Consider the following 26,565-nt stretch of genomic DNA (forward strand, 5'->3'; position numbering starts at 1 on the left):
TTTGTTTTGCCAGTCCTGAAGCTTTTAACTTAGGGCCTGGGCATTGTCTTTGAGCTTCTTTTATTCAAAGCTAGCACTGTACCACTTGAGCCACAGTACCACTTCTGGCTTTTTCTGTTTATGTTGTACTGAGGAATTGAACTCAGGGTTTCATGCATGCTACATAAGCACTCTACCACTAAGCCACATTCCCAGTCTAACATTTCTTTTTTGTAAAAAAAGGAATATAGATATACACACTAATTCTCATCACTCCTCTTACTCCAAAAATATAATATGTACACTTGCAATGTCTTGTTTATTACTTAAAGAATTACCTAGAGATTGCTCTGTAATACATATATAAAGATCTTATTTTCAAGCCAGGCTCGGTGGCTCATGCCTGTAATCCTAGCTACTCAGGAGGCTGAGATCTGAAGATCTCAGTTCTGAGCCATCCTGGGCACTAAAAACCATGAGACTTTTTTTTTTTTTTTTTTTTTTTTTGCCAGTCCTGGGCTTAAGCTCAGGGCCTGAGCACTGTCCTTGGACTTTCTCAAAGCTAGAACTCTACCACTTGAGCCTCAGCACCACTTTTGGCTTTTTTCTATGTATGTGGTACCGAGGACTCGAACCCCAGTCTTCGTGCATGCGAGGCAAGCACTCTATCACTAGGCCAAACTCCTGGCCCAACTGGTTATCTCCAGTTAACCACTGGAAAACTGGAAGTGGCACTATGGCTCAAGGGGTAGGGCAGTAGTCTTGAGCTGAATTGCTCAAGGGCAGCGCCGAGGCCCAGAATTTAAGCCTCATGACCAACCTAAAAAAAAAATCTTATTTTTATGGTTACATAGTACTTGATCAGTGGCTATATCAGTATATCTTAGCCAGTCCTAATTAATTGACTAGACATTTGACAAGTATAAGTTATATAATGAAAATGAGTAAAACCTAAAGCTTTACTTCTAAACCTTTTTTTTTTCTGTTTTTATCAATAACTTCTAAACCTTTATAGACTAAATTTTAGATCTGATATTTACATTGGCATTTGGCTAATATCTTTGAATTATGATTATTAACATCAACTAACTAAATTTATAACTTCCTCTATAGGATTGTACTGTGATTTATTTAGTATATAGTCATAATTTGAAAATCAGTTAATTATTTACTAAATGTCATTTATATGCACTGGAAATTTGAAAGTCTGAAAATTTGGGGGTGAATATAATTATATATAATAAAAATAGAAAATAAAATCTCCCCTCAATTTTCATTAATAGTGATTTTTTTTTCTAGGCATAATGAAAGATAGGAGATTGGACATGCGTCTAGAGCCAATTACCTGTGGACCCTTTGGGTAAGATATGTTTATACATTTTATTTATTTATTTTATATGTTTGTTTGCCAGTCCTGGGCACTGTCCTTGCGTTTTCTCAAGGCTAGTACTCTACCACTTAAGCCACAACACCACTTCTGGCTTTTTCTTTGTATATGGTACAAAGAATCAAGCCTAGGGCTTCATGCATGTTAGGCAAGCATTCGCACTAAGCCATGTTCCTATCCCTATCCATTTTTGTGGGTTTTTTGTTTATGTTTTTCTTGTGTGCTGGTCCTAAGGCTTGAACTCAGAACATACACACTATCCTTGAGCTTTTTCATCTAGGCTTGTTGCACTACCATTTAGATCACAACTCCACTCTGATGTTATGGTGATTAACTAGAGATTAACTTAATTGCCCTTGAGTTCAAGCTTCAGTACAGGGACAAAAAATAAGTCTGTATATGTTTAATACAAACACAATTACCTTTTTTTTTTTCTCAGGGTTGGTGACCCAAAGACTGGGAAAAAACTATATATTTTATAATAATTGAACACATTTATCTATAAAATCTACTTAAAATGTACATTTCGCAGTTGTAAAAGTTCCTTTTTCCACAATGTAAATGTTGAGAATTGACTATATACCGTGAGGCATGAGAGAAAAGGATGGAGTATGCATGTTATATTATGGTGAAGTTAGTTATAAAGCTAAATATTTATCTTCCATAATGGGTGGTCTTTAGCAATTTTTTTAGAACAATTTCTGTCAAGTACAGTGGGAATTTCCTTATGTTGTATGAAGTATGTTGTCAAGTGTTAGAATGGTCATGTAAAAGGTTAATATTGTTTTGCACTTGCAGTTGTGAAAAATACAAAGTAATTGCCAGATTAGGATTGCCATTAAACATTTGAGGGTCTGCCAATTTAAAAAAAAAAAATATTCCCAAATATAAGTATATATGTGCCAATAAATAATCAGACTCACTCTTTCTCTAATGTAGCACAAGGAAAGAACGACAAGAAATGCAGAATCCAAATGTTACTGCGCCTGATCAAGGATTTCTATCTAACCCTCATCTTTATAAACATCTGGAAAAATCTTCAAGCAATTTACCAGATGCAGGAGAGTTGGTTCATAAAGTTCCCACTACAAGACATGAAATCGTGAGACAATCAGTTGTTATGGGCAAATCAGCCAAAGTCTTTGTCCCACCTTTCAAAGTGAAGTCATATCTTCACAAAGATGAACATCATGTTAGCAAGCATATTAATTTTGAAGAAGGAAAACAAAAACAAAGAAATATAGATGAAGGTGATTCCAGTGCTAGCAAAGACAGCTCCACTCAAGAAGCAACTATGATGGTCACAGAGTGTAAAGAACCTTTAGGTAGTACATAATAATTTGTGTGATAATTTTGTCATTTGGTTAGATATTTTCCTTTTTTTTAAATTTTTTATTGTCAGAGTAATGTGTAGAGGGGTTACAGTTAGATTCGCCAGGTAGTAGGTGCATTACTTCTCACACATTGATATCCCTTCTCATGTTTTTGTCCTCATTTCCCTCCTGCATCCCTGCCCAATCATCTTTTTCTCCCCCCTTCACTATTTCAAATAACGAAACTTACCTACAGTATACCAGGTAACACACTCAGGTATTAGTAACAATATGAGATTAACCAAAGAGCAAAAAAAGAGAAGAGAAATAACAGTACATTAAGAACAACAGTCACACAAGATTTAGCTCTTGTTTCCATATCCTAGAGATCCTTTCATTTGGCCTCATTCCTATATGGCCTTATGTATCTAGGTTTTGAGCTATTGTAATCCTCTGCTAGAAGAGTCCTGGGGGTGTACTAATTATTACAAATGAGGGAAACTGTGGAGCCTGTGTTCCTTTGGGTCTGGCTTACTTCGCTTAATATTATTTTTTCCAAGCCTTTCCATTTCCTTACAAATGGGGTGATGTCATTCTTTCTGATGGCAGCATAGAATTCCATTGTGTATAAATACCACATCTTGTTGATCCAATCATCAACTGAAGGGCATCTGGGTTGGTTCCATATCTTTGCTATGGTAAATAATGCTGCAGTGAACATCGTTGTGCTAGTGGATTTAGTATGTCCTTGTTTCTGGACATTTGGGTAAATGCCAAGTAGTGGAATTACTGGGTCATAGGGGAGTTCTATGTTTAGTCTTTTGAGGAACTGCCATACTGCTTTCCATAGTGGTTGAACAAGTTTACTCCCACAAACAGTGTATTCTTACTAAATAATATCCTGAGTTTCTTTTATTTCTTTTTAGTGTTGACACTTCACACTTGACTTAAGCTAGCATGTACTTCAGCCTATAGAACCTTTTCATTGTTTCAGGTTTTCTAGATCCAAAGATTAGATGCAAATTAGTCTTAATTTTCCTTCAAATATAATTATTTGTAGAATTTATTGTTAAAAGAATACTAGACTGGTATGGTACATGCACGCCTGTCATCCCATTATTTATGAATCAGAGCCATGATGATTATAAGTCAGCCACATAGTGGGACTCTTGTCTCAGAAACAAAACAGAAATTAGAAAGCTGCTATTACTAGAATAGACTTTTTTAAAATGGGGGTAAAAATAATACATCTATATCTATTCTTTATATAGCTGAAATTATTTTATCCCTAAGGACTTGAAAAGGTTGGTGACTCCCTTTTTCTCTGCCTGTAAACTTAGACCATGTTGAAGTACATAATTTTATAAAGTAGACTGTGCTTTTAGATTTGACATTCCTCTTTTTTTTGGCAAATTATTCTTTCACAGATTTAATTACAAGCCTTCAGAATGCCAGAGATAATCAGGCTGCACGAATTAAAAACAAAGAAAGGCAGCATATCTTTCCACAACCCGGCAGTCTGTATCTTGCAAAAACATCCACCCTGCCTCGAATCTCTCTAAAAGAAGCTGTAGAAAACCGAGTTCCCGCTGCATATTCTCATAAGCAGGTACCCATTTGTCTGCAGTACTAGTAACTTTTATAGCTTTATGTTATTAATTGGTGTCTCCAAATTGCTTTTTTTTTTTGCCAGTCCTGGGCTTGAGCTCAGGGCCTGAGCACTGTCCTTGGACTTTCTCAAGGCTAGAGCTCTACCACTTGAGCCTCAACACCACTTCCAGCTTTTTTCTATGTATGTGGTACCGAGGAATCGAACCCGGGTCTTCGTGCATGCTAGGCAAGCACTTTAACCACTAGGCCAAACTCCCGGCACCTCCAAATTGCTTTTAAATGATGAATAACTTATTGCTAGTGTAAATGAATAAAATCATCATGCTTCGAAATCACCCTACAGTGGCAGCTTCCCTGTCCTTTGCCTTACAATGTCAATGTAACCTGTTTTTCAGAAATACTATTTTTCCCTCCCCTTCTCATCCTTTAAGGGCTCTCAACTAGGCAGTAGAGAATAGTCACCTTGAATGTGAAGGACAAATGACTGATATCCTGAGTTCTCTGTTTTTAAAAAAGGACTCTGGTTAAGCCACTACTATGCATGAAGAATTTTTCTCAAGGGAAAGCTGGGGGGAAAAATTGTAATTTTAACAGGTAAAATTTATTAAGGCATTTCTGCATGCTATCCAATCTTAACACTTTTACACACATTAGTCATATCTTGCTTAAACCTCACAACCTCCCAGAAAATAGGCAACATGATTTTGTACATTTTGGAGGCAGCAAGTTGTATTGGAACTGAATTCAAGGCCTCCTGCTCTTGCTCCGTTATTTTTTTTTTTTTTTTCATTTAAGGCTGATGCTCTATTACACAATCAACACTGCCTGTTTTGTTTTTCCTTCGTTTAGTCTGTCCAATCTAGTTTCAAATGGAATTTTTGTGGGGGGGGAGGGTCATGGGGCTTGAACTCTGGGCCTGGGCACTCTGTCTGACCTCCTCACTTGTTCAAGGCTACCGCCCTACCCTTGGGCCTGGACATTGTCCCTGAGCTCTTCACCTCAAGGTTACCACAACCATACCCCTGGAGCCACAGCCCCACTTCCCCTTTTCTAGTGATTAATTGGAGATAAGAGTTTCACAGTTTTTAGTGCCTGGGCTGGCTTTGAACTGAGATTCTCAGATCTCAGCCTCCTGAGCAGGTAGGATAATGGGTATGTGCTACCATGCCCAACTTGGAATTCATTCTTTTTAAATCCACTGTCTTCCTTTTGCAGATTTAGCAAGAGGACTGTACACAGAAGGAATAAGAGTATAACAAACTATTGAATATATAAGTCACAGTACATTAGAAACTTTTAAACTTTTATTATACAAATTTTTCCCTTGAGTTTGTGTGAGTGTGTGTGTGTGTGTGTGTGTGTGTGTGTGTGTGTGTGTGTGTGTGTGTTGCTCATCTCAAATCCAGGGCTTTTCTTTGTTTAAGCACATAATGTCATTGAATTATATCCCTATCCTAGTAAAATGTTTTTAATATAATATTAGAGTATTATACAGAAGGGTTACCATTTCATAAGTCAGGTAATAAGTGCATTTCATTTTTTGGATAGTGTCACCTTTCCCCAGATTTCCTTTCCTGTCCCTGTCCACCTAAATATTTTTATAGTAAATACTTTACTAATTAAATGCATTTGAATATTTACTTTTGGTTTTCTACAACTTTATATATTTGACTCACTCATTAAATGTTTCTATTTCTGCAGCTTTATTTGTATGGTGTTTCGAAGCAGTGTATAAAAATAAAGAGCAAAAATGCTGAGTCTTTTCAGTTTCACACTGAGGATTATTTTAGTAAGGAAGATTTACGTTCTGGAAAAGGAATTCAGTTGGCTGATGGTGGATGGCTCATACCATCCAATGATGGAAAGGCTGGAAAAGAAGAATTTTATAGGTACTCTGTGTGAAACGTTTTTTGTTAACGTTTATAGTTTCTATCATCCTTGTCTTCACAATTGCCTTTTGTTGCCTTTTTATTATGACTCTTGAACTTAAAAGTTGGCTAAAATAAAATTTTTTTGTTTTGTTTTTGAACCAGGCCTGGAAGTTGAACTTAAGGCCTGAGCACTGTCCCCGAACTATTTTGCTCAAGGATAGCATTCTGTCATTTGAGCCACAGCTACACTTCAAGCTTTTTGGTGATAAATTAGAGATAAGAGTCTCACATACTTTCCTGTCTGAGCTGGCTTCAAAGCCTGATTCTCAGATCTCAGCCACCTAAGTAACTGGGACAACAGGCAAGAGTATGCATTTACAAAATAAAGCTGATGGAGGAAAATTAAATTTAAAGTGGGCTTATGATACACCCATAGAATAGGTCTTACTCGTTTATGTTGTAGATTTAGTAAATATAAAATGAAAATATTCCAGGCACCAGAAAGAGAAAAAAATTATCGTGACTTACAATTTTAAAGGTTTTGTATGGTTGGTGGGCTCATAGCTGTTGAGTCTGAAATAAAGTAGCATCCAATGCTAGGAGCACATAATGGAGAACTCCTTACCTCATGGCCAGGATACAGAAGGAACAGGGTCCCATTATTCCCTTCAAGGGCAGACCTCCCAGTAGACTCTGCCTCTTCATAGTATTGGGGGTTAAGTTTCAACCGGGAGTTTGGAGAAGTTATTTAAGCTAGCAAATAAATGTACAGGGAGCAGGAGCTATATCAAGAGATATTAGTTTACTTGTGTGTTTTAATGTAGCAAAAAAAATTCCTTTAATGTGGATGAATGTTGTCCAATAAAGAGGGAAATTTTAATGATACAGGAGCAGAGGCATATTCTAGATACACAGTCTTGAGTACATAACAGTATGGGAGCTAGTATATAAATAGGAGGCCATGTGAAACATAAAGCTATAGATGCTATTGTAGATATGTTTCTGAAGGGCGATGGTAAGTTCAGGTTCTCTTTTGATTACTCCTGTTAATATGAAGCATAAAAACAATAAACGGGGCTGGGAGTTTGGCCTAGTGGTAGAGTGCTTCTCTAGCATGCACAAAGACCCAGGTTCGATTCCTCAGTACCACATACATAGGGAAAAAAGCCAGAAATGGTGCTGAGGCTCAGGTGGTAGAGCTTTAGCCTTGAGAAAGTCCAAGGACAGTGCTCAAGCCCTGAACCCAAGCCCAGGACTGGCAAATAAATGAATGAAGTGGAATTAGAATTGAGAAGAGAGGGAATGTTATCAAGGAAAGCACCAGAACTATGGCAGATCCTTCTCAAGTGTGATTTCTAAAAGCTATTCTCTTTAATAAGAACAATAAAGTTGATGCTGGTGGCTCACATCTGAAATCCTAGCTAATCAAGAGGCTGAGATATGGAAGATGGTGGTCAAGGAAAGCCTGGGCAGAAAAGTACACTAGATGCCATCTTCAAAATAACCATAAAATTCAAAAGAAAACAGCAACAAAAACAGTGCAGAAGAAGTAGCTCAAGTGATAAAGCTAAGATCAAACAAGCAAGCTAATTAAGGGCAAGGTTGTGAATTCAAATCCCAGTATTGCCAAAAAGGAAGAAAATAATTTAAAATAGAATTATTTTAAATTGTCATTTTCCAGGAACAGCTCTATAAGTTGAAATTATTATGTTACTGTTTTCTTAAATAGACTTTTCATTTATATGCTTCATTAAATAATTTAATACTTTGTGTACCTTTATATTTTCTAAAACTATTACATATATATTACAGTTTATATGGTCACTTACAAAACTTAATGATATTGCACAGTGTAGGGTTTTGTACAGACAATAGTCATAGTTGAATCCCATTTCATCCTATGTGTTTTTTATTGTTCTGTTCATTTGTTCAGGGCTCTGTGTGACACCCCTGGTGTGGATCCAAAACTTATTTCTAGAGCTTGGGCCTATAATCATTACAGATGGCTTATATGGAAGCTGGCAGCTATGGAAGTTGCTTTTCCTAAGGAATTTGCTAACAGATGCCTAAACCCAGAAAGGGTGCTTCTTCAACTAAAGTACAGGTAAGTTTAAAGCATCACTTTCAGTGATTATATGCTGCTGTATGATTCTGGCTCTTGTGTAGCCCGAAACTTTGTGTGAAAGATGATGTACGAAGAAGCTAGATACTGATGACTCACCCCTGTAATCCTGGTATTTAGGAGGCTGAGAATAAGAATGAGGATCAAGTTCCACACCAGCCAGGACAGACTAACTGGCAATATTTTTAATCAACAATTACCAACAAAAAGCCACAAGTGATTTACCAGCCTTGAGGGAAAAAGTGGATCAAGAACTCAAGGCCTTGAGTTCAAGCCCTGTACAAAAAATGATGATGATGTTGATGTTGATGTGGAAACCAGTGGTTAGTTACAGTTCTCATGCCACAATGTTAAGTCACATTGTATAGAGCTGTCCTCCCATGTGCTCTCAGACCCCCAATTTATTTCTCCCTGCCCTCCCTGCCCCCTTTAAAAACTTCGTGGCTTATGAAAAGAATATGAATTACTAATTACAGCCATCATTTGAGGATCACAAATAAATCATTTTGCCCTTAGTATGCATATTTTAACAGTATAAATCTTAATATGTATCATTTCTAGCTAAAAATATTTAAATCATCCCAGTGTTTCTTTGATAAATTCTTATTCTCAGTATTTCACTGACTTCACAATGAAGTTTTAAATGCCCAGTTTTTAAAGAAGGCTTTTTGTTTTACTTTTAGATATGATGTGGAAATTGATAGAAACAAAAGATCAGCCATAAAAAAGATCATGGAAAGGGATGATACACCTGCAAAGACACTGGTTCTCTGTGTTTCTGACATCATTTCAAGTACATCTGAAACTTGTAGCAGCAAAACTGATGGTACAGATACCAAAAATGTGACCATGCTCGAACTTACAGATGGATGGTATGCTGTCAAGGCCCAGTTAGACCCTCCACTCTTGGCTCTCTTAAAGAATGGGAGATTGGCTGTGGGTAATAAGATCATTACTCATGGAGCAGAGCTAGTAGGCTCTGCTGATGCCTGTGCACCTCTGGAAGCCCTGGACGCCCTTATGTTAAAGGTGAATCAATTAGTGTATGCTCCTCTTCTTTTTCTTCCTCCTGTTCCTCCTCCTCCTCTTCCTCCTCCTCTCCTCTCCCTCCCTTCCTTCTCCTCCTCTTCCTCTTCCTCTTCCTCTTCTCCTCCTTCTCCTCCTACTTTTCTCCTCCTCCTCCTCCTCCTCCTCATATCCTCTTCCTCCTCTTCCTCTTCTTCCTCTTCTTCCTCTTCTCCTCCTCCTCCTCCTCCTCCTGCTCCTCCTCCTCCTCCTCCTCCTCCTCTTCCTTCTTCTTCTTCTTCTTCTTTTAAATCTCTAGTCTTGGGCTTGAACCCAAAGCCTGGGCACTGTACCTGAGCTTCCTTTCCTTATGGCTAACACTGTACCACTTGAGTCACAGTGCCACTTCGAGCTTTTTCTGTTTATGTGGTACTGAAGCCTGGGTTTGATTCATGCTAGGCAACTACTCTGCCACTAAGCCATGTTCCTGGCCTAATGTACACTCTTCTAAGAAGTACTCACTGAGTCACTTAAATTCTAGAGAAATTTTACACTTGAGGTATATTTACTTACATCATTAAGGATGCTGCATTTCTTTGCAGCATAATGTTAATATAAAAGGAAGATTCTTCAGACAGTTGGAGCTGTTTGGGGGAGAGTCAGAATTATTCCTTGAGCTAAGTGCAATTTGAATTAGAGAGCAGAAGTAATTGTGTACCAGAATTGAGTTTTGTTATCTATCTCCCTTACTGCCTTTTATTCTCCTAATTTTTCTTCTCCCCTCTTTATTGACCCAGTTCCTATTTTAGTGACACCACAGAGAATTAGATTTCAGTATTCTCAAATACGTATTTGAGAATTACATTTCAGTATTCTCAAATAACTGAATTTTCATCTCTGTAGATTTGAAACCATATTAACAGGGTATTATCATGTTGAATGATCTGCAGTGTTGCTGTTGGAAGATACTGTTATATTGCACATTCAATTTATTTATGAGGCAACACTATTGATGATTTACTTCTCTTGTATTTTCGTTCCCTCTATTTAAGGAGAGAACATTTCGTAAATTAAGCATATTTAAGGTAAAAGACTTATTTTGCATTAACCCCCTGTTAGACCACTACCCTCCTAGGTCCCTTTCAGGGGATTTCTAGGCAGGTGAACTCTGAGCCATATGTTCAGCCTTTGAGAAGATAGATAGATAGATAGATAGATAGATAGATAGATAGATAGATAGATAGATTGTGTGTGTGTAATCACACCCACCAAACTACATAAAGGATCATAATACACAAAAACCTGGTGGATAGCAGCTCATAGCTGTGGCTGAAGCCTGAGACAACTGACCTCATGTTTAAATTGAAGTTCTTTAACCAGTAAAAATATTTAGTTAACATTAACACTTTACAGCTATAGAAACATTTTTATATTTAATAAATGAACATCAAGATTATGCTTTTAAAGTACCGTTTTGAAATTACTTTCACTTTTGCACAATTTTTTCTATGCAGTCACTTTTTACTAATTCTCATGAGATACTTAAAAGTAAATATTTCAAAAGCAGATCTAAAAACATAAAACTTGTGAAAACTATAATAGAGTTGAATGTATTTTGAACTTCTAAAGTGATGTATTCATGAATTTGTGCAGATTTCAGCTAATAGTACTCGGCCTGCCTGTTGGCACACCAAACTTGGGTTCTTTCCTGATCCTAGACCTTTCCCTCTGCCTTTGTCATCATTGTTCAGTGACGGAGGAAACATTGGTTGTGCTGATATCATTGTTCTAAGAGTATATCCTATACAGGTATGATACCATTTTTGAATTTTTTTTCCTTTTGAGTTTTTTTTCTTTTGGGAAAATTAATTTGAATGTTCTCTCTCTACTATGCTTTTTTTTTTTAAATACAACTTCTGAAGTGGATGGAGAAGACACCATCTGGACTATATATATTTCGAAATGAAAGAGAAGAAGAAAGGGAAGCCACAAAATTTGCAGAGGCCCAACAAAAGAAACTAGAAGCTTTATTCACTAAAATTCAAACAGAATTTGAAGAGCATGAAGGTAACATGGGTTATGTATTACAAATTATGTTTCTTTTTCATGTAAAAATGATTTAGGATTGGAGGCATGGCTCATGAGGTAGAATGCCAGGCAATTAGCAAAAGTGTCAGATACCAAGTTCAACTCCCAGTTTTGGAGAAAGACAACTAACAAAGTTGGAGGCATGGCTCAGGTAGTAGAATGCCAGCCAGTGAACAAAAACATCAAGCAGTAGATACTGAGTTCAGTATCTTGAGTTCCATATCAAGTCTCAGTCTTGAACAAAAAAAAAAGGTATAGAGAATTCTTATTTAATATTTAGTGTTCAGCAAATTGTCTTTGAGCAATATATTCTCTTTTAATTCTACCTCTGAATTCCATACTTCAGAGATAAATATTGAACAGACTGAATTACCTATCTTTGCTTCTTTCAAAACGTATTAAAATAAATAAATTTTTTAAATTAACATGGAGTTTTCAGATACTGGTAATTTTCTTTGAGAATAAAAGATGACATGCTTCAACATTCTTAAGATCCCTTAAGCAAAATCCTGGGGGTTTTTTTGTTGTTGTTTTTTGGGTTGTTTTTTGGGGGAGCGGGGGGGGGGGGGCTGTTTTGTTTCGTTTTGCTTTGCCTTGCCTGTCCTGGGGCTTGAACTCAGGGCGTGAGCACTATCCTTGAGCTTTCCCAAGGCTAGCGCTCTACCACGAGCCACAGCATCATTTCCAGCTTTTTCAATGTATGTGGTACCAAGGAATTGAACCCCAGTCTTCGTGCATGCTATGTAAGCACTCTACACTAGGCTGAGCTCCAGCACCCAGCACGGTACTTCTTAAGCTTCAGGACTCATCCACCTAGAGAATCCTTTTCTGGTATTAGGGGGAAAAGCAATGAATGGTGAAATACCCATTTATTTTCCTATAAGCCATCTCTCACTTTCAGTGTTCTTTATTATATCACTGCACTTCTGTCATGGGATTTAGTTTTCATGTGTTGGTATACAAGGAACTAGAAGTTAACACTCCTGCAGTATCAGCTTTCATAATAAAAGTCAGGACTTTTGCGTTTAATTTTGTGTGTCCACATGTGCATGAATGCAACTCCGTAACTAGAACTCAGGGCTATAAGCTCTCACTTGGCTTTTCTTTTTTTTTTTTTTTTTTTTTTTAATTAATGGTGCCAGTCTGGGGCTTGGCCTGGGCACTATCTCTGAGCTTCTTTTCTTTTTTTATTATTAACTATATTTTTATTGTAATTAATAGAAAGGTTACATTATATTTGCCAGATAGAAGGTGCATTACTTAACAAACATTGCTACCCCTTCTCATGTTTTTGTCCTCATTTCCCTCTGAGTTTCTTTTCTTACTCTACCATTTGAGCCACAGCTCCATCCAACTTTTTTTGGTGGTTCATTAACTGTAAGAGTCTCATGGACTTTCCTGCCTGGGCTGGCTTTGAACCATGATCCTCAGACCTGTCAACGCTGATGCTTTTGTTTTCCTAGAAAACATAACAAAACCATGTACATCATCATGCATACTGACAAGGCAGCAAGTCCGTGCTCTTCAGGATGGAGCAGAGCTTTATGAAGCAGTGAAGAATGCACCAGACCCAGATTACCTTCAGGTGAGAGCAAGAGGTAAATGACAGAAAGAAAAATATACCTACACCCCTAAAAAGATAAAAACAAAGATCCTCTATGTTCTTAGTGCTTTGTCAGTTTGTATTTAAGATTTTTCATAAATACCTACCTTAAGCATACTAGAATGCGAATCTTTCAGATGCTCTGAACTATTAGAAATAACATAGGCTTTAGAACCACAGGTTTACTACTTATTGGCTAAGCAAATTGGAAATAAAGTAGCTATAAAATGAGGATAGAATATGATACTTCAGGATCAAATTAGATAATGTGTATAAAGGTTTCATATAAAAATTAGGTAAGTGTGCCACATAAAATGTAATGTATCTCTTAAATTTCAACACCTTGATGTCTAAAATAATATAGAAGAGAAGGAAAGAGAAAAATTGAAAAGTTCAAGAATTTGCTAGAGAGGATAGGGACACTAAACTGCTGATTATGTATTTACTTGATTAATACATATGTGAATAATTGTCACTTTCTTAAATATTGTACTACAAACTAATTAGTATTCCATCAGTAAGGTGAGCAGTTCTATTCTGAATAGAATTACCTAAATTACATGTCTAGATTCCATTTCCTGTTTTATTATTTTTGTTAAATTTTTTTGTGATCCCTAAGTAGGAGAAAGGCAGAGATAAAAGTATAGCATGTGTCTTTTAAATTATATCTACCCAGGGGTTGCGGGTTTGGCCTAGTGGTAGAGTGCTTGCCTAGCATGCACTAAGACCCAGGTTCAGTTCCTCCATACCACATACATAGCTCAAGTGGTAGAGCGCTAGTCTTCGGCAAAAAATGCCCAAGGACAGTGTCCAGTCTCGGGGTTCAAAAAAAAATATACTTGCCCTTCTGAAGAGTTATTAAATTATATTACAGAAGCTAAGAATGAAGGGTTTTGAGTCCACCTCTCCCTATATAGCCTGTACTGCTATTTGTTCTCTGTGCCTCAGTGTCATCAATTGTAAAATGAAAACAATTTACATAGTCATTTGAGAAGCTAGTACTCAGGTCACAGGAATGTTATGAGGATTAAATGAATGATTTCATAAATCCATTTCTCAAATACAGTGTCCATTCATTGTTAGCCACTAATACTTGTAGGTGGCTATGATTATGATTAGAGTACATTTATGAATAGAGGTTTAAGAAACTCAATTGTGTTATATTTTATTCCTATTTTAATCAGTCTTGTTACAGTATTCAGGAAATTTTGCTTTGTTTACCCCTTATTTTGATATTTAAATGGTCACAGAGTTACTTCAATGAAGAGCAGTTAAGAGCCTTGAATAATCACAGACAGATGTTGGATGATAAAAAACAAGCACAGATCCAGTTGGAATTGCAGAAGGCAATGGAATCTGCTGAAAAGAGGGAAGAATGTTTATCCAGGGATGTTACACCTGTGTGGAAGTTGTGTATTGTAAGCTATGGGAAAAAAGGAAGAGACGCAGGTTAGTACGCAAATGTTTGTTTTTATCAGTTTCTTAAATTTAAAACATGGCCTTAAAAAAATTATTGCTCATCAGCTAATCTAAAATTGGTGTGTATGAAAGGAGCAAATGAGTTATCAGTTACTTTAATCCTCACTTTTGTCTGTGCTTATTTTTAACTAAAAACTGTTACCAGTCCTTCCCATTGTGTTTTCATCTTTCTCTAGTTACACTGAGTATCTGGCGTCCATCACCAGACTTACTGTCCCTGTTAACAGAGGGAAACAGATACAGAATCTATCATCTTTCAACAGCAAAATCTAAATGTAAATCCGAAAGAATTCACATACAGTTGGCAGCAACAAAAAGAACTCAGTATCAACAATTACCGGTGCCGCCCTTTCATTATAATTTTCAACTTTCATAAGTTCCTGTTTGTTTTTAGAATCTCCCTGTACTGAATGTTTGTTTGGTTTTCTTTAGGCTTCAGATGAAATTCTAGTCCAGGTTTACCAGCCAAGAGAGCCCCTTCAGTTCAACAGACTGTTAGATCCAGACTTTGAGCCGCCTTGTTCTGAAGTGGACCTAATAGGGTTTGTGGTTTCCGTTGTGAAAAAAATAGGTGAGACACAACATGTTTAATCATAACTTTGTGTTGATTCTTTTGAAAAACTTGTCTTTTGAGCTTCCTCTTTGCAATATTTAGTTGAAACTACCAGCTTATTTTTGTAACTAGTGATGTGAAATAGACCTCTTTGTAAGTTCTGTTTTCTTTTGTAGTGCTGAGGTTTGAACTCCATTTTGTGCTTACTGAACTAATGCTCTGACACTTGAGCCACACCTCCAGCCCTGGTTTTTGTGCTGGTTTTTTTTTTTATTAGTTTACATTATAGAGGGAGGGATTTCATTTCTACCCATGTGTGTGTTATCCAGTCCATCTCTGTCAGTTTCCCTTCCCTGCTTCCCAAAACAATTTCATCATGTTTTATTTTTCTATTTTCATCTGTGCGAACCATCTATTTCAAGCATATTTATTCTTTTTCATCCTCCTTGTTATTAGCTGATCTCCCTCTCATTAGTACTCACTGCCTACAGAAGCTCACTCTCCCTATCCTCCTTGAACTTGGCTGGTTATTTATAAATTATCTACCTATTTGTTTATGTACTTAGGGCCTTATGCTCTTGCTGTCACTCTGCCACTTAACGCATGCCTCAAATCCAGCATTTTTCTGGTTTCTTACAATGTCACATCCTCGGATTTTGGCTTCTTGTGTAGCTAAGGTTAAAGATGAGAGCCACCAGCACTTGACTAGAATTCTTTTTTTTTCTTTTTTTTTTTTTTTTTTTTTTTTTGGTCAGTTGTGGTGCTTGAACTCAGGCCTGGGAACTGTCCCTGAACTTCTTTGTGCTCAAGACTAGTGCTCTGTCACTTGAGCCACAGCACCACTTCTAGTTTTTGATTGGAAATAAAGAGTCTCACCAAGGCTTTTCTGCCCAAACTGGTTTCAAACCCTGATCCTCAGATCTCAGTCACCTGAGTAGCTGGGATTACGGGCGTGAGCCACTGGCACCCACCTGCTAGAATTCTTAATACTGAATAAACTGTGCTGGAGGACAGCTTAGTAACCAAACTTTTATCCATACCTTCAGCCACAAGGCCTGGTTCCTCAGTACTGCTCAGCTCAAGAAGAATTAGCTAGGCACACTTGTATTGAGTTTGGCTGGTGTTACATTTAAGCTGAGGTTAGGGCTGATAAAAATTGTTCTATTTGCTACCTAGGCTCCCCTGTATGTGAAACTCATGGTATTGCTCCAAAGCACAACAGCAGCAAGAACAAATACCTCACTGAGCTCTACCCTGAGGGTGGAGACTTTGGAATACACTGGAGGATCTACACTTGGGCCATTCTTGATGTGGTCTGCAGCAGGGGCCTTAGAACACTGCTCCATGCCATGTTCTTAGAATGAAGAATTGATGAAGCCACCAAGAATTCTGTGCCAAGTTCAGAGTAACTGAGGCTACCAGAATACAGAACATTTTTCTTATCTTTTCTATTTCACAACATTAAAAAAAGCTTCTTTTAAAACTATTATGATGGTTCGTGACTGTAACCCTAGGTACCCTGTAGGCTGAGATGGGATTTCAAGACCAGATTGGGCAACTTATTGAGAGTCCTACCTCAAAATTCTTCATAATAGAATGATTCATACAACATGCATTGAGGTTAGAGAAATAACTAAAGCTTTTATTTGTTGCAATTTGATTCTAGTTGCAACCTCTCCCTATGTACACTTGTTTTCATTCTTTGTGTTATTTTAAATATTTGTCAATAAGCATGTACCATTTTAAAAGTTGGGGAAAACAAAGTATTTTAAAGAAAGACATTTGGGAAAAGGACAGTAATGTAGTCAAATTTTTAACACAACTAGAAGCAGATTCCAAAGTAAGAAAACTAAATGTGTTTGGCAAAACTTATCTTTAGGGGCTGGGAGTGTGGCCTAGTGGTAGAGTGCTTGTCTACCATGCACAAAGCCCTGGGTTAACATATACGACTGAAAGTGGTACTGTGGCTCAAGTGGTAGAATGCTAGCCTTGAGAAAGCTCAAGGACAGTGCTCAGGCCCTGAGTTCAAGCCTCGGGATTGAGAAAAAAAAAATTCCTAAAAGCAATAGATTCACTAAATAAATCTATAAAGTGGAAACGTGAGATGTAATGCGAGAATGATAGTGTTTCTGCTCCTACCATTTATTGGGAAAACATCACTTTCAGAGTAAGAAACCCTAAACAGTAGGATTAAATATTACTGCCAAGAACATCACAAGCTTTCCTTAGCCTCGGTGCTGCAGTGCTGTTGAGGCATATCCAATAGTATCTTGCCCACTTTTTAACCTTAAAAGTACATACATAATTTTATTTCATTTTTTTGGCAGTCCTCGTTTTTGAACTCAAGGCTTTGTTAGGCAAGCTGTCACAGGGCCTTTTTCCTTTTCTGTTTTCTTTCTTTTTCTGTTTTGGAAACCGGGTCTCATATAGTCCAGGCTGACCTTGATCTCCATCTCTCAGCCTCCTGAACACTGGAATTACAGATGCGTGCCACCACACCTACCTATCCTATGTTTGAACTAATTAGACCTTCAGAAAAACTTACCAGAAAGTATAGTTGCCAGGTACTCCTCACCCACTGTCCACGGTTACCTTGCTCGACTGTGGAACAGTCACTAGAATCAGAAAGCTGACAGTGGCACAGAGCTAGGGCCCATACTGCAGGCTTGTTTACACTGTTGGGGTTTGAGCCTTTTAGGTTGACGAGCTTCCTTCACCTTTTGAACACTTTCCTTTTTGGCAACCCTGATAGTCCAGGTTCGTCATATGTTCCCTGCCCCAGTCCTGGAATCAACCACTGCTCTCATCAACACTGGTTCTTTTTTAGAAAAACTAAATTTAAACTGATTTAAACTTGGTTTTAAGCTAATCTAGAGCCACGTTCCATTAACTGGTTATAAGAGTTATGCACTCCTTCTTCCTCACTGTCCACTGCTGCTGGCTTCTGCCATATGCTGTCCCTCTGCTCCTGCTTTAGCCTTCCTTGATTTCTTTGCTGAGTTGACCACATGTGCATCTTTTCTATCTCCTTTCTTACAGCGTTAACATATTTTAACCTTTCTTCTTTTCTTTACACTAAATCCTGGAACTCAGTTGTTAGGGTGTGTGTGCGTGTGTGTGTGTGTGTGTGTGTGTGTGAATCTGTAATCCTAGCTACTCAGGAAACTTAGATGCGAAGGTGATTTGAAGCCAGCCCAGGCAGAAAAGTCCCCATGAGACTTCTATCTCCAATTAACCACTCAAAAACCCAAAACCAGAAGTAGCCTGTAGCTCAAAGTGATACAGCGCTAACCTTGAGAAAAAGAGCTCAAAGACAGTGCCCAGGCCCTGAGTTCAAGCCCCATAACAACAACAAAAAAATAGGACAATATATATATATATGCATACATACATATATATTTATATGTGTATTTATAATATACCATATACCTATATATATACACCATATGTATGTATATACATATGTATATATATATATATGAGTATGTATATATTACTATTCGTATACTGGCTGCAGCCTAGTTCACCCAGGCACACTGTCCTCTGTGAGCTAATCAGTACAGGAAGCACAGATAGTACTTCATTCCCAGCCACAAGCCTTGTTCATGTGTACATTACTCTTATTGGAAATCTGGCTTCAGAGTAGACTACTACAAGTAGGATAACTGTGCAGGGATAGGTGAATGCATATGTAGTTTTGGTGGCATTGTGAAATTTCTCTCCAGAAGAAATGCATAAATCTAATCTGCATTGTGTATGTATTCCTGCTACCTCTTGGTGATTGAATGAATGTGTTGGCATTGAAATTTTTACATTTAATCAGTATATTTTAAAAAATTTTTTTCCAGTACTGGGCTTGATCTCAGGGCCTGAGCATTATCCTTGGGCTTTCTCAAGGCTAGAGATCTACCACTTGAGCAACAGCACCACTTCTGGCTCTTTTTTTTTTTTCTATGTATGTGGTGCTGAGGAATCAAACCTGGGTCTTTGTGTTAGGCAAGCACTCTACCACTAGGCCAAACTTCCAGCTCTTCAACATCATTTTTTTAAATCCTTAGTTTTCTCTAAAATTAGTTATTTTGTTTTTAGCCATTAGCATCTACTAAAATAACAGGCATATTAGCACTTTCAAACTAAATTAGAACTTTTTCATTCTAGGTCTTGCCCCTTTAGTCTATTTATCAGATGAATACCATAATTTATTGGCAATAAAGTTTTGGATAGATCTAAATGAAGATATTATTAAACCTCACATGTTAATTGCTGCAAGCAACCTCCAATGGCGACCAGAATTGAAATCAGGAATTCCGACATTGTTTGCTGGAGATTTTTCCATGTTTTCTGCAAGTCCAAAAGAAGGCCACTTTCAAGAGAGATTCAACAAAATGAAGAATACTGTTGAGGTAAGATACTTTCACTCTTATGCACAGTGAGGTGTTTTCTTCCTGTCAGAGAAAAATGACTTAGGAAAATTAGATGGTTTAGGGAAGGTTTGTTTTGTGTGGGTTTTTTGTTTTATTTTCCAGTCTTGAGGCTTGAACTCAGGGCCAGGGCACTGTCCCTGAGCTTCTTTTGTTCAAGGCTAGCAATCTACATATTTGAGCCACAGCACCACTTCTGGATTTTTCTGTTTATGTGGTACCAAGGAATCAACCCCAGGTTTTCATGCATGCAACGTAAGCACTTTACCTCTAGGCCACACTCCCAGCCCTTCTGTGAAGTTTTATCATAAAGTAACATCCTTATGAACCTAGAGAGGGAAATGAGAGATAACAGCTGGGAGAGAAAAGTTAGAAGATATGAAAAAGATGCTCACAGATACAGTGCATGTAGGCAGACATAGGAAGCCAAAGTCATCTGAGTGGTTTGTCATCACCCCAGTTGTCAGGATGATTTGTTGATGGTGTATACACTCAAATTTGCATTTTTTTTCCAGTCCTGGGCTTGAGCTCAGGGTCTGAGCACTGTCCTTGGACTTTCCTCAAGCCTGAGCCACCACACCACTTCTGGCTTTTTCTATGTATGTGGTACCGAGAAATCAAACCTGGGTCTTTGTGCATGCGCGGCAGGCCAGGCACTCTACCACTAGGCCGAACTCCTGGCTCCTCAAATTTGCATTTTAATTTTGTTCTTGTCTTGAACACCACTTATACTTCTCTGATTTGAAGTAATCCCAAATAGGAAATGCTAAAAATATTTTTTCCAGATTATGAGTACATTTTAAGTTTATTCATTCATTACATAATATTGGTATTTATTGAATCTTCACCATGGGTCAGGCATTTTAAGCTTGCCTCATGTAATTCTTCTAACAATCCTAAAAAGAAAAGAACCTTTTTTCACTTTGTTAGTGAGAAACAAATTATCTTGCTTGTCCTAACCAGGACAAGCCAGTAGGACCATGATTCCTAATTAGGCCCAAAATACAGAAACTGAACTCTTTAAGTACTGGACAATGTTACCTCCTCAAAAATTTTTAGATTTCAAACTTTTGAAGTGAATATGCAAAAAGTCTAATTCTGTAATTTAATATTTAAAGTATGTTATTTAAAAATCTTTTGTAAATTATATTTAAAAAGCATTAGAATAACTAGCTGTATAAAGCTTATGTTTATATTTTACTCATTATGCATCCAGTGCCATTAGCTCACACATAGAATCCTAGCTACTTAGGGTAGCTGGGGTTCAGAAGACTGTGATTTGAAGCTATTCCAGAAATAAAAGCCCATGAGACTGTCTAAAATAATCAAACAAAAAACTAAATGCAGAGTTTGAGGTATGACTCAAGAGGTAGAACATCAGCTGACCCACCAAGGAAAGCAAAGGCAAGGCCTTGGGCCCTGAATTCAAACCCCAATACTACCCCCCCCCCAAAAAAGGCTCAATAAGCATACACTCCGATGTATCTAATTTCTGAATTGGAAGTGAAATTTGCATTAATTATTTGTCCTTACAAGGTTCACATTTTTTATATGCCAGGTTCTTAAGCTTTTACAAAATACTCTCATGTATGAGCTCATGATGTCATATCTCATGACATCAGTTTTTGCCCAGTTGTTATTCCTCAAATATCAATTATTTCCGTTAATTCTTGAGACAGACATGAGGCAGGCAAGGTCTTCATTTTACTGCCCTAAGGAGACTGTGCATGTGATATGATAGCTCCCAGCTCTTGAAGTAAAATAGAGCTGGGACATAAACTCCCATCCTCAGGCATGATACCTTGCAGAGTAAAGTAAATGCCTAGGCAGAGCTTCTGCGAACTCTTTCCTCCACACTGGTTCACTCCTCCCCCTCCACAGCCCTTTTCCCTAACAACTGGGTTCCCCCAAATCACGGGTATTGTTTTGCATTTTTGCACTATACCAATGCAGTTTGACAGTTGTATTTTTTAATGCAGTTTGACAGTTCTTGTTAAATAGGGGTACCTGATTTTTTTGTTCTAGTCAGAATTTTTTTTTAATTTGTGGTATTAAAGTAAATAGTGACATGTTCTATACCTTTAGATATAGAATGAATTTACAGCTTGCAAAATAACTTTTTCAATTTTCTTAGAATATTGATGCACTTTGCAATGATGCAAAAAAGAAGCTTATGTATCTACTTAATGCAAATGATCCCAAGTGGTCCACCCCAACTAAAGACTACAAGTCAGAGTCCTGCCCGCCTTACCCAGTGGTTGATGTAGAAAGCAAGGTTCTGGTAAGTTCTTTGAAATAAACATGTAAACACTCAGAGCTGGGCATCAGTGGCTCTCATCTGTAATCCTAGCTACTTAGGAGGCTGAGATTGAAGACTTCGGTTTGAAGTTTACTGGAAAGGAAAGTCTGTGAGACTCTTATGCCCAGAAGTGGAGCTGTAGCTCAAATAATAGAGCAAAAAAAGCTTTGGTTGTATACCCAGGCCCTGAGTTAAAGCCCCAGGACCAGCCCACACAAAAAATAAAAGCTCTAGGAACAAACTTTACAAGCAAGTACTTTCATTCTTGGCATTCCAAGCACCTATGTATAGAAAGCTCTTTTTGCTTGTTGAATTTTGCTTTATACTACCAGGGTTGTTGCTAAGCTCAGTTTAACTCCTTAAATCATTGAGATCTGTAACTGGTCACACAACTAACAGTAAGTGTAGCTTTATTAGCTAATTTATGAAATAACAAGTACTAGAGATGAGGAAACTTGTATCAAAAGAGGTTACGCAGGTACCTAAAGCCACAAGGCTAGTATAGTAAATCTTGGAACCCAGGCAGTATGTATTCTTAAAAGTATGTATTCATAAAACCAGGTGTGGTGGCTCATGCCTGTAATCCTAGCTCCTTAGGAGGCTGAGATCTGAGGATCAAGGTTCAAAGCTAGCCTGGCACTACATAGTCTTGAGACTCTTCCAGTTAATTATTGGAAAACGGGAAGTGGGGCTATGGCTCAAGGATAGGGCAGTAGTGGTAGCCTTATTCTCTTCATCTGCTGTGTGTGTGTGTGTGTGTGTGTGTGTGTGTGTGTGTGTGTGTGTGTGTGTGTGTGTGTGTGTGTGTGTGTGTACATGTGTACTGGACATGGGGCTTGAACTCAGACTTGGGCAGTGTCCCTGACAAGGGCCTTGGTGCTATTCCCTGAGTGTTTTTCTCAAAGCTAGACCTCTTATCAGTTGAGCTATACCACCACTCTGCCTTGGGGGGGATGTTTGGAGGTGAGTCTTGAACTTTCTGCATGGACTGGCTTCAAACCACAATCTTCAATCTTAGCCTCCTAAGTACAATTACATGCATGAGCCACTGGCACCCAGCTTTTTGATACCAATCTTATCCTCTTATGAGAAATCACTTACTTTGTGACTAGGAATAACGATATGAAGTTTTTTGTTTGGCGGTGGGGGTAGGGGGATGGGTCCTGGGGCTTGACCTCAGACTTGGGCAGTGTCCCTGAGCTCTTTTTTTCTCAAGGCTAGCACTTGATCTACAATTCCACTTCAGGTTTTCTGGTTGTCAGTTGGAGATAAGAGTCTCACAGACCGAAACCATTTCCTGCCAGGCTGGCTTCAAACCATGATCCTCAAATCTCAGCCTCCTGACTAGCTAGGATTTTATGTGTGAACCAGCAGCACCTTGCCTGATACACAGGTTTTTTTTAATCATCAATCAGCATATGCATGGTTAAATATTTTTAAGGAAAAGTTAATTTGATTTTGTTTTATATACTAGTACATAATTATGATAGGCTATCTTTAATTTGTTTTATTAGAAATCTTCTCCTAATAGTGAGCAAAATTACCAGTGCCATCTATCACTTTGTACACCAAAAGCGAAGTGTTTGCCCAACCCTGTTTCTGCCCAAATGAATTCAGAGTCTTCATGTAGAGAGGAAAAAGAGATTGATGACCCCAAAACCTGCAAAAAGAGAAGAGCCTTGGACTTCCTCACTCGACTGCCTTTGCCTCCCCCTGTGAGTCCCATTTGTACATTTGTTTCTCCGGCCGCACAGAAGGCATTTCAGCCACCACGGAGTTGTGGCACCAAACACGGAACACCTACAAAGAGGAAAGAACTGAATTTTCCGCAGGTGACTCCGCTTAGAAAGGCCAATGAAATTTCTCTTTTGGAATGTGATTCAATAGCTGATGAAGAACTGGCACTGTTAAATACCCAAGCCCTTGTGTCTGATTCTGTGGGAGAAAGCCGCCTGCCCCTCAGGGAATCCAAAAGGACTTCTCCATCTGGTACCCAAGACCACCTTGGACAGAAAAGGCAGCAGATGAGGCCCCAGGGGAAGGACGAGAGAACCCATGCCAGCACCGAAGAACAAGATGCAAGACCCAAGTGCAATAAAGAATGTATCTAGATTGCAAGGTTGTAGAAAATGAAAATGACAACATAGTTGTTTGTAAGACATAGTTTTCTAGTGCACACAGTATTTGGTAACAAGACTTGAAACAGTTTCATATTTGCCAAACTGTTGTATGTCAGAGATTTTTGGCTTTGTTCTATATTGGATTTTTTTTTAATTTCAATTGTCTGCCTTACAGTTGACTATTTACTATCTACTCAAAAGCTCTTGTTTAAAATTTTTTGATAGATGTAGTCACTAGTACTATTTTACAAGTCAAATAAACATACCTTTTTCTTTTACACTGTGTCATTGACTAATTGAAAGAGTTTCTAAAGTTCATTATTTGGACTCAGATAATTCCATAAAAGTTTAGTTCCTACTTTAAAGGAGCTTTTATGAAATAATTTCCTTAATGAGTGCACTGGTTCAGACTATATTTCTATCCTGTTCAAAAGTCAGAGTGAGGGGCCGGGAGTTTGGCCTAGTGGTAGAGTGCTTGCCTAGCATGCACGAAGACCCAGGTTCAGTTCCTTGGTACCACAAGCCCTGAGTTCAAATCCACAAAAAAAGGTTGGCATGACCACAAAAAGAGTAGAACTTTCAGGGTGATACCTTTGTGTGATTTCAGTGTGACCTCAGTACTGGGGAACTAAAAAAAAAATCAAATACTACCATGTCAAAAAAAAAAAAAAAAGACAGAGGGGCGTGGTCCTGGAGTTTAGCCTAGTGGTAGAGTGCTTGCCTAGCATGCATGAAGACTTAGGTACCACATACATAAAAAAATCCGGAAGTGGTAGAGCTGTAGCCTTGAAAAAGTCCAAGGACAGTTCTCGGGCCCTGAGTTACAGCCCCATGACTGGCAAAAAAAAAAAAGAAGATTACATAGTTTTAGGGGGCAGGGAGTTTGCTTGCCTAGCTTGTGCAAAGACTCAGGTTCAATTCCTTGGTACCACATAAGTAGAAAAGCCAGGAGTAGCCAGGCAAGATGGATCACACCTGTAATCCTAGCTACTCTGGAGGTTGAGATCTGAGGATCAAGGTTCAAAGCCAGCCTGGGCACAAAAGTACCTGAGACTCTTTAAAGGTTATCAGTTAACCTGTAGAAAATGGGAAGTGGGACTTGACTCAAGGGTAGGGTGGTAGCCTTGAGCTAAAGAGCTCAAGGACAGGGCCCAGGCCAAGTTCAAGCCCCATGACCCACAACAACAACAAAAAAAGATAAGCCAGGAGTGGAGCTGTGGCTCAAGTGGCAGAGCACTAGCCTTGAGGAAAAAGCCCAAGTGCTCAAGCCCTAGGACTGCCAAAAAAAAAAAAGACCATAAGCAGACTGCAACTTCAAGGAGTGTCTTGTTAGATGGTATTGATTGTACCTGCCTTATCTTTCTCACAGTGATACAATATGGATTGTTTATCTGCCAGCCTGTCCCCACTGAAGATGACAATGTCTTCACTTGCTACTTACCTCTATTAATAAAGAAGGATAAAGCAGTTGGAACTCAGAACTAGTAGCATGAAGAAGCTCTCAAATCCTTAATGCATAGTTCATCGATGGTACTGTGTTTCCAAATCTCATTATAAACAAAGGCAAAGCCAAGAACAAAGCCTTTTTAAAATGAACTTCTTTCTTTCCTTCTCTGTGAGCAATGAATTTTCTCTTGCAAAAAGTATTCATTCTTTTTAGCTGGATAGTCCTGTTCATATTAAAGTCTAAATCATATAGTGATCCATTCTAACATGGCATAAAACTGGAGTCTCACATGAGTTAGGAAGAACTGTAATCGTTACTCTGCTCTTTTTAGACCCTAGGAGATAATGGTTTTACCTCCCTCATTCTCATCCATACCATTTGTATAGACAAACCTACGTGAACCAAATGTGAAGCTTGAGTACATGTTTATATTATCCCCGTGAAAGTGACAGTTTAATGACTGAAGTCCATGATGGAAACCTTCTGGCACGGGATAAATGGTGAAAGCATTTTGTATTACTCAACAATCAATTAATGAGCCTATCCTGTACTGTATTCCTTGCCAGCTCTAGGAATAATGGCAAGCAGTGCACAAAGTAATGCTAGTCAAGTGTCGGATAGTCATTTGGGAATAGAGAGAAAACATAGATCACTTCTTGGTGGAATGGAGTTGGTAGCATTTAATCAGTTAATGTTTATGCCTCCAAAATACTTTAGTAATCATCTAAGAAGAGACCTTAGGAGCTGGGAGTTTGGCCTAGTGGTAGAGTGCTTGCCTATAATGCCCGAAGCCCTGGATTCAACTCCTTGGTTCCACATACACAGCCGGAAGTGGTGATATGATCATGGTAGAGCACTAGCCTTGAGAAAGTCCAAGGACAGTGCCCAGGCCCTAAGTTCAAACTCCAGGACTGGCAAGAGAGAGAGAGACAGAGACCTTAGTAGAGCAGGAAACTTTCTCAAGACTCTACTAAAGCTTTGTATCTATGGCCCCAGAGCCATTTCTTCATTATTCCTATCCCAAGTGAACCAAAACTATGCAAAGATCCAGCCAAATCAAGAAACACATCTGGCTCTGTAGACTGCTTGCTCCTGTGCAGTCGAAGGTAATTCCCAGTTTGGGCTGTGACACTTCGCTCTACTTCCAAGACAAGCTGAGTAACCTGCATGTAGGTGACTGCAATAATCACGTTGAGTAAGACACTCGATCCCCTAGAACTGGAAAGGAGAATTTGCCGGGTTATTGTTATTATAGGATCACTCTGCT

The 26,565-nt window shown here is 38.3% G+C and overlaps 1 protein-coding gene across 1 annotated transcript in view; it reads left to right on the forward strand.

The window, feature by feature from the left end:
- Brca2 (BRCA2 DNA repair associated) overlaps positions 1-24,129 on the forward strand; it is a 53,730-nt gene extending 29,601 nt beyond the window's left edge. Inside the window, exons 13-27 of the mRNA XM_090342226.1 lie at positions 1,279-1,339; positions 2,306-2,691; positions 4,107-4,288; positions 5,992-6,179; positions 8,095-8,265; positions 8,967-9,312; positions 10,942-11,097; positions 11,211-11,355; positions 12,840-12,961; positions 14,230-14,428; positions 14,635-14,798; positions 14,891-15,029; positions 19,170-19,414; positions 21,567-21,713; positions 23,246-24,129. Of these exons, the coding sequence (XP_090198352.1) occupies positions 1,279-1,339; positions 2,306-2,691; positions 4,107-4,288; positions 5,992-6,179; positions 8,095-8,265; positions 8,967-9,312; positions 10,942-11,097; positions 11,211-11,355; positions 12,840-12,961; positions 14,230-14,428; positions 14,635-14,798; positions 14,891-15,029; positions 19,170-19,414; positions 21,567-21,713; positions 23,246-23,842 (3,248 nt within the window). The 3' untranslated portion in view covers positions 23,843-24,129. The remainder of the gene's footprint in view (positions 1-1,278; positions 1,340-2,305; positions 2,692-4,106; positions 4,289-5,991; positions 6,180-8,094; positions 8,266-8,966; positions 9,313-10,941; positions 11,098-11,210; positions 11,356-12,839; positions 12,962-14,229; positions 14,429-14,634; positions 14,799-14,890; positions 15,030-19,169; positions 19,415-21,566; positions 21,714-23,245) is intronic.
- Positions 24,130-26,565: the final 2,436 nt, after the last annotated feature.

The sequence above is a fragment of the Megascapheus bottae genome, chromosome 11 (genome assembly GCF_031878675.1).
Source record: "Megascapheus bottae isolate mThoBot1 chromosome 11, mThoBot2.hap1, whole genome shotgun sequence".
NCBI lineage: Eukaryota > Metazoa > Chordata > Mammalia > Rodentia > Geomyidae > Megascapheus > Megascapheus bottae.